The 8617-nt window shown below is 40.8% G+C and overlaps 1 protein-coding gene across 1 annotated transcript; it reads right to left on the minus strand.

Annotated features, from left to right (window-relative positions):
- Positions 1 to 422: 422 nt before the first annotated feature.
- On the minus strand, positions 423 to 7423 carry bmb (brambleberry). The gene is made up of 12 exons (XM_059340699.1): positions 7155 to 7423; positions 5979 to 6107; positions 5700 to 5885; positions 5383 to 5605; positions 3530 to 3646; positions 3243 to 3422; positions 2327 to 2533; positions 2096 to 2246; positions 1688 to 1749; positions 1447 to 1574; positions 1228 to 1349; positions 423 to 786 (listed from the first exon to the last, which is right to left on the minus strand). The coding sequence occupies exons 1-12, from the start codon at positions 7419 to 7421 to the stop codon at positions 657 to 659; spliced, it is 1902 nt and encodes a 633-aa protein (XP_059196682.1). The 5' UTR covers positions 7422 to 7423; the 3' UTR covers positions 423 to 656.
- Between the last annotated feature and the right edge of the window lie 1194 nt (positions 7424 to 8617).

Genomic DNA, 8617 nt, shown 5'->3' on the forward strand with positions numbered 1-8617 from the left:
CAAACTAACCAATCAAGACAATGGTAGACAGCAATTCCTGTCTTCTGCAAGGTAAAAGTGTTTTTGTCAAGGGAGTCTGGTGGCATTGAAGTACAATGCTGAGCACTCCTGTCTGCTGTTGATAATACACTGACTGGATAAATACCTCATACGAAGTGTCACCTTTACTTTATTTAACAGAATGGTTGTGGTACGTGTCATTTAACAGTTGGCTTAGATGTTTTTTTACTCAGCATATTGGCACTGAGCAAAATAAATGTTTTATACCTCTAATATGTCTTAAGTGTCTTGCCTAAATCTTTAAGGTGTTTGCTACAGGCTGAGATTTCTGATCATTTTGAGAATTGTTGCACATTTTATTTTACAGGAATATAAATCAAATTGGGACTACTACTTCTGTTTCAGTATGCACACAGATGTACTCATAGGTAAAGAAATAATTTATTAACTTAAAAAAAACAGCAGAAAGACAAAGTAACAGTTGGTAACAGTTTTTTTGAAGAGAAGGCCCTCTAGCAACGAAAAAAGGCTGTGTAAGAATTCACATACAGACAAATTCATAGGTAAAGAGATAATGCATCAACATGAATATAAACAGTTAAAACATGACGATAAAAATATAGTTAAAACATCTGTAGTTTTAAAAAGTGTAGAGCTCATTTAGTAACATAGGAGGTTTGTCCTCCTTCGTGGACTCTGCAGAACTCCTGGCCCAGCACGGCTCTCTTCTTACAGGCCTTCCCTGTTTTTGTGATACCGTTGCACAGCAGGCGGCCAGACAGAGAGCTGCAGCAGGAGAGATGACAGAGATCATTATATTGTAAGAAAGAATCGGCAAAAGATGGAAAAAACCTAATCAAAACATGCCTAACTCTTGTGCCTCAAAGTTTTAGCTTAAAAAAATATGCAATAACACGAATCATTTTGAGTAGTGGTTTTTCCTTTTGTAAATCTGACACTGCAAAAAAAATAATAAAGAATTATTGAGCAACAGGCCCCTATCATTTAATATACAAAAATGTTTTTTTCTTAACAACAGTGGCATTATGTAAACAAACAATGACTGAATATTTGGCAGTGATAATCAGGACTGAATTTGGGTTAAAAATGAAATTTAGCTCAATGTAAGTAGAGAATAATGACAGATTTTTCCTCCAAGGACTTCACAGTAGTTTTTGGGGCACAGGCACTAATGACAGACTTGAGTTTTCATGTTGAAACCCTGACCTGTTGCTGTAAACTGACGGGGTGGGGCTCGCACTCCGTGAGTCGTTTGCAAAATCGCGCGAGTCGTTCACTGCATCAAAAACACCTCCCAGGTTCCTTGGGGGGATGTCATCAATCAGAGCCTTCAGAAAGACACATGGGTTTGCTCCTTTTAGTAATTCACAAAGTTCAAAGAGATCTTTAGTCATCGGTCATATGACCTGCACTTGATTTGCTCACCGCAGAAAGAACCGGCCGTGGTAGAAGCCTGGGCGTGGAGTGACTCGGTGTGCCGATAATCGGCACAAACCTGGACTCTGGCGGTGGCTTCCTGTGAGCAGGAGACACTAATGATATGCCCAAGTTACCTGCAGACAAAGACATAAATAGGTAACTGAATTTAATGGGGTGTCACTTTTCTATTTAATAAAATAATAAAGAAATCATTTGTAAAAATATTTTTACAGTATACATTTCAAACCTGATAAGAAGCTGTCCTGATTCAGCAGGTCGTCTCGCTCCATGAAGGCGTCAGTTTCATCTCTGAGGAAGAAAACAATGAAACACACTAAATCAAATAGAGCAACTAAAGTAAAGTAAGCACATCTCTGCCACAATGCTGCACAATTGTTGAAATGTGTTTGTTTTAATGATGGAAACTGCTTAGGAGCTTTAAATCAAACTGCATAACTTAGGGTACAGCTAATGCTAAAATAGCAATAATAAAAAAAAGAAGAAAAGCCGATTCAGGTGTCTGCAATAAAGCCGCAACAACAATTCGGATAAATAAATACATTTAAATTATACACATCATTTAACAATTAAACAAAACGACTGAATCATCATTAACTGCAGCATTGACTGTTTGTACTGCACTCTGCAGACTCACTTCTCTGGTGTAGAGGACGATGGATATGAGTGACAGGATGAAACTGGCTGCTTCAGCGGCTCCACAATGTCACATGGGGCCAGTGGCAGGGGGGCCGCTGGCTTTCCTGTCATGTGGAAACACGCCCACAACTTACTCACAAACCAGTGACCTGCAGATATGGAAAACAACATTGTGACAATGAACGAGAATATTGAGACACTGGATTTTTCTTAAAAGCAGAGTTTGTACCCAGAGAGAGAAGGAGGAGCAGCAGGCTGAGGCCGGGGAGGTCCAGCGCCGGCTGCTGGTTGACTTCTGCCACTGCATTCAGGGGCACAGCAAGCAGCAGCACGGCTCGACTGAAGCCAGGACAACGCAGGAACGTCAGCAGAACCGCACACAGGACGAAGTAGCCTGTGTGTGCAATGCATGTCCACATGGCTGTCAGGCTCAGACCTGTAATCACAAAAACAAGGGAAATAAAATAATTAAAATCTCCATTTAAGTGGTTTTAGGACAGAAAAACACTTCTTATATCAACACATTTTCAAGATTTATTGGCACAATTAGTAAAAGTGGCTTTTACAGCCCCAATTCCTGAAAGTAAAACATAAACCCAAAATGCAAATAATTCAAAGCAAATTATCGTATTATGTTTCATTTACATTTTAGACAATGGCCAAACGTCTTTGGAATCAGGCTTTTTGCACCAGATCAGTCAGTTTTATTAGATTTAGGGTTTTATTAGATCTGTACTATGTTGATTATTATTATACTAAAAGTCTAAACATGTTTCTATTCATAACATTCCAATTGTTTTCTTGAACTCAATCTTTATTCTAAAATCCTGATTTTTGATTGTGCTCTTTTGATTTGGTCAAGGCATGATTCAGGGTGATTATTTTCACAATCAGTCAATTTGCTTATTATTTTCTCATATTTCTTAATTCATTTTAAGTTTTGGTCAATTAAATGTCAAAAACAAAAGGGAACAATTGGCCATCAACAGACAGTTGGACATATTTGTTGTTGATCGACTAATAACTTCAGCTCAATGTTTATTTAATCATTGTTCATCACAGATGTCAGATGGAAAAAAAGAATGATATTTTTATTGTTTTGTAGCAGGAAAGATGATGGGCGACCAACTGTTGTAAGGTCTCACCTGCCCAGCCCAGGTATCCCTGGATCATGTGCAGCCGGTCCTCGATGCGGCTCTGCATGTTGTCCAGGTAGTGCAGCGTGGCTCCCAGCGTGCTGTTCATGCGCTCCAGCTTGTTCATCAGGTCGGTGTAATACTGAGAGGTCTGGTCCTGGTACTGCAGGAATTCCCACATACTGTGGTCTGATCAGACACAGGGGAGTAGCAGGAAAAAAACACAGCACTCGTTTGAGTGTCAAGTTTTTAAAAAATGGGTGATGTCTTTATATAAAGGTTTCTGTTTTCATCACCAATCTTATGGTGGATGTCCTGAGCTTGGTGTCTGACATCTGCCAGGTCTTTAACAATGGCCTTGTGGCTGTCCTGAACCTCCGAGCCCTGGATCTGCAGACGCTCACTCACATTCTCTGCAGGGGACAGAGAGACCGGCAGCAGGCCATAAATACATATAATTTCATACCAGAACAGTGACAGTGTTTTTCTCCAATAACAACAGGAAGAATATATAAAAGCCCATTACCACCAGTATAAGAAAAAAAAACATTGTGAGGAGACAAATCCTAAAAGTGATGAGAAACTATCGAAATAGTGACTTAGTATCTCAAAATAATGACAAACTTTCTTAAAAGATTAATTTGAGAAAGTTTCTTATAAGAACTTAAAACATATGTTATGGTTAGAATGGCCTTCCATTCTGGGCTATTTATGTTTATTAGATCAAAAAATATTTTGTATTCTCTGTAGGTGTAATGTTGTTCTTTAACTGGTAATTGTGTCTTTCTGGCACGAAAGACTATTTTCGTGAATCCTGTTTTCTTGTCAGTGTTACTGTACCAACTCATTAATTGAGTTTAAAAATATTTTGTCCAACTTGTTGAATATTTGTAAACCTCATCATTAAAGCTGTTGTCCAAAACTGTTGGAAAGAGTAATTAATTCCTATAAAAAATCCTAATTTTCTGTGAAGATAAATGTTTCATGCATCTGCAATAAGAAGTATTAACTAGCAGAGTCCATTATGCTCCTCCAAGAATCGCAACCTCAACGCGGTGAAAGGGTTTGTGTGCTCCAGTGACCATGGGAGCTGTGTTGTCGGGAGCAATAGCTCCTGGTAGGGTCTCCCAAGGCATAGTGGTCCCAGGGGAGGGGCCAGACTAAGAGCGATTCAAAGACCCTTATGAAGCGGGACTATAGAGATCAGTGTACCTCGCCCGGCATGGGTAATCTGGGGCCCCACTCCTGTAGCCAGAACCAGGAGGGGAGCATCAAGGTGAATGTCTGGTGCCCCGAAGGGGCTCAGCCCGAAGAAAACATGTTGACCCACTGACCTGTGGGCCCACCACCCACAGAGTAAGGCTTAATAAGGGTCGGCTGCAGAGTGAGTCGGGCAGCAGGCAAAGGCGGGTACCTGGGCGTGCTGACCCCTGGCTTCCATGGCTGGCTCTGGGAGAAGGAGCCCGAGCTTGTGCGGGAGGTGGAGCGTTACCGGCTACAAATAGTTAGGCTCACCTCCATGCATAGCGTGGGCTCTGGAACTAAACTCCTGAAGAGATGCTGGACTTTCTCCTTTTCCGGAGTTGCCCAGGGTGAGATGCGCCAGATGGGTGTGGGGATACTCATCCGGGAGTTTGCTCAGCCCAGTCTACATGTGATTTGTGAACTTAGAGAAGGCTTATGACTGTGTCATATGGGGTTGCTATGAGCTATCCGGTCCCTATATGACCAAAGTGAGATGGGACGTCGAAGGGAGCCAGCTGAGGTGGTTTGGGCATCTGGTCAGGATCCTCCCGGGCGCTTCGCGTTAGAGGTGTTCCGGGCACGTCCAACTAGTAGGAGGCCCCGGGGAAGACCCAGAACACGATGGAGGGATTATATCTTTCTCCTGGCCTGGGAGCACCTCAGGGTCCCCCACGAGGAGCTGGATGTGGCTGGGGAGAGGGACGCCTGGAATACCTTGCTTAGCCTGCTGCCCCTGCAACCCGGCCCCAGATAAGTGGATGAAAATGGATGGATGGCATTGTGCTATTTGTGTGTTTTAAAATTCTAAGACTGAAAAGCACAAATGCAAGCTCAAGCTCTTATTCTGTGGCAAATACACCAAATGCTAAATATTTCTCAGTGTGAAATGCATAAAAGTTCTCACCCATTCTCTTTGTGATGCCCTGAATGAGCTGAGCTACCAGCTCCTGTCCGGAAGCGATGAGGGCTTTTTCCTGGCCCAGACGCTCCAGGTTGTCCCTCAGTGAGGTCTCCATGTGTCCCTGGCCCTCATACAGTTTCTCCTGTTGGGACTGTAGAGCACTGTGACCGTCCAGCACCTTATTAAGAGAGGCTGTAGTCAGCTCCTTCAGCTCCAGCTGGCCCTCCTGTGATAAAACACCACGATCAAACATCAACATGCATCCTCGGGATATGAAGATAAAAATTTTTTTTAAAAAGGAGCAGAGAACTGAGACCTACCTTAAGGTCCTTCATTGCATCTAGCTGGCTTGTTGCTGTGGAGATGAGTGCGTTGACAGTGTGCTCTGCTCTGCGTCTGAACAGCAGCTGGCGAGTCGAGTAGCAAACGGAGCGTGCTCTGTTGCTCACTATGTGGTAAGCATTCCACGTGTCTGAATCCATGTCAGCTGTACACTCTTTAATAGTCTGAAACATCAAAATGAGGGGGGAAAAATAGATCCACGAACACGAAAAAACAATATTTTGATGATGAAATAAAATCACAACTTTGTATTTTACCATTTCCTCTGTACATGGGTAGGTCCGGCGTCCCTCCGTCTCTGCCTGGCAGTTAAACAGTAAGACTCCGAGCTTCGCAAGCTGCTCCTCTGGGAGTTTTTCACAGCTCGCCCTCAACCGGGCGACCACCTACAATGAAGCACATCGCTTTATTCAGATCTAAAGACAAATCAATGTGTGTACTGTACTGAATCAGTGCTACTGTGACCCTGCTATGGCAAACTAAGTTGTGAGCTGTGCTTTACCTGATAAAAGTTTTTGTTTGCGTTTCTCAACATTTCTGGTCTGTAAATACCTTCACAAAGGAAGTATTGTGTTCAGTTCATTTTTTGTGTTTGTTAGCAGGACTACAGAAAGACTACTGGCCCATTTTTTTCATGAAACTTGGCAGGGTGCAGCATGTGCCAGGAAAGAACCCACTAAATTTTGAAGTTGATCTGAATCACAGGTCATATACACAAATTATGTTTCACTTCTATGAACATTGCGAGATGGGGCATTTGTAATAAATCGGAAAAAATTAGTTCCCAACAGGGAAAATCTTAGTCTAGTAGACTAGTCTATAAAATATCTATGTTTTAGACTAGTTGATTAATCCAGGACATAATGAGATTTTGCAATGATTAAAAAACATTTGTTAGTTGCAAACATACAGTATAGGCCAAAAGTTTGGACACACCTTCTCATTCAATGCGTTTCCTTTATTTTCATGACTATTGACATTGTAAATTCATCAAAACTATTAATGAACACATGTGGAATTATGTACTTAATAAAAAAGTGTGAAATAACTGAAAACATGTCTTATATTCTAGTAAGCAAAGGGTGGTTACTTTGAGGAATCTAAAATACATGAAAAAGACATGTACTAATGACATGTACTACTAAAAGACATGTTTTCAGTTATTTCACACTTTTTTTGTTAAGTACATAATTCCATATGTGTTCATTCATAGTTTTGATGCCTTCAGTGAGAATCTACAATGTAAATAGTCATAAAAATAAAGAAAATGCATTGAATGAGAAGGTGTGTGTCCAAACTTTTGGCCTGTACTGTACATATAATTAAAAATGATCACAAAGTATCACTAAATATCCATCACAAACATAACTTGACCGTTTGTGTAAAAGTGACAAAGTGGATTCAGAGCCAAAGACTGAGATTTAAACGTTTACCTTGTAGTGACAGCTGTCTAACGGGCTGAGCTCCAGATGTTTCGCCTCGGCCAAAAATTTCTCATCTACAGTAGTCATCTCAAACTGAGCGTCTTTGGCGAGAAGTGCCGGGTCCTCCGCTGCAGGTGGACGAGGTGTTGCTGCTGCTGCTGCTGGAGCTTCTGATGGCGCCTTCAGCCACTCAAACAGCCCACTGACTGCAGGACACTGACAGGCCAGCAGGCCCGTCAGCAGGAAGTACAGCTGGTGGACCAGGAGAGGAGCCATGTCTGGAACAGAAATATACAAATATTCATTGGCAAGAGATATGCAAAATTAAATTACAAAAAAAAAAACCCCTCAGTAGCTCAGTTTAGATGTCTTGTGTTACAATATTAATTTCCCCAGCTTTCTAAAATTCTGCGTCTTGTATTCTCAAGATGTGCATAAATTATGAATTAAGAAGATTTATTCAACAATAACTTGCATCTGTTTGGGTGTTGGGAAGCCATTTTCCCCAATTCCCCTTTCCCTTATTTTTATTTTTTAACTTGCTACTAATAGTAACTTAAATTATTAATATGCCTACTGCAAAAAACAAATTCAACTTTTTGGAGCAAATTAATTTCTTTGAAGTCCACTAGAGGGTTCTGATTTGAGAGGTTTTATTTAAATTCAAGACAAAGGTCACTGCAACATTTATGACAGGTTTTTGACAGTGTCCAACGGTCTGTCTGCTTGATAATCTGATTTTGCTGCAATAAAAATGATTGAAATGAGAAGAAAAGACAGAAAACTTTACCTTATGAGATCAAGTTTTCCCTTTGGGGATATATTATGCAGCTGGGAATGGTAATAAATCACAATATTATCCAGTGTTTGTTATTGCAATACTCAGCATATTGCAAAATTTATTTTTTTTAAAAGTATGCAATAATATTTTTATTGTATTTTCGTATCAAAGCGCCTCTTAATCGCATCCTTGACACGTCACAACATGACACCTGCAGTCTACTGCCTACTTCCACTTTGGGTGCAAACAAAGATATGATATACATTTCTACAGGACAATTCCCTCCACGGTGTATGCAAGATGCTCCATCTTGTTGGCAATTATTATCTGAAATACCAATATTCGTTTTTCTTCCTAAAATTCCCAATAGAAGTGTCATGTCCTCAAAATGTCAAATTGTAAGTCTGTCGCTAGATGGCGACAACGTGAGAGCCAATATGTTTGAAATCTAGTTTGAAAATATAAATACAACATTATATGAATGCATGGGATCTTTTAAAAACAGTGCAATAGAAACAAATGAGCATAAGCACGATTAATGTTAAAACGTGCATTAATTTATACATGTTTGAATGCAGACCAGAGAGAGGCTTGCCCAGGCATGTCTCCGCTGCAGCACCAGCGCTCCAACACAGACCACTGAGGGATTATTTACGCACAAAACAATCATTTCTACCTTTTCCTTTACTAA

This window comes from Centropristis striata, chromosome 9 (assembly GCF_030273125.1).
Source record: "Centropristis striata isolate RG_2023a ecotype Rhode Island chromosome 9, C.striata_1.0, whole genome shotgun sequence".
NCBI lineage: Eukaryota > Metazoa > Chordata > Actinopteri > Perciformes > Serranidae > Centropristis > Centropristis striata.

Bases quoted from the DNA above. Each gene is read 5' to 3' on its own strand.
- bmb (XM_059340699.1), bottom strand. From the start codon at position 7,421: ATGGCTCCTCTCCTGGTCCACCAGCTGTACTTCCTGCTGACGGGCCTG. The intron at 5,606-5,699 runs GTAGGTCTCAGT...GTTTTATCACAG, and splicing joins ATGCAATGAAGGACCTTAAG to GAGGGCCAGCTGGAGCTGAA. The intron at 787-1,227 runs GTCAGGGTTTCA...CTCCTGCTGCAG, and splicing joins CCGTCAGTTTACAGCAACAG to CTCTCTGTCTGGCCGCCTGC.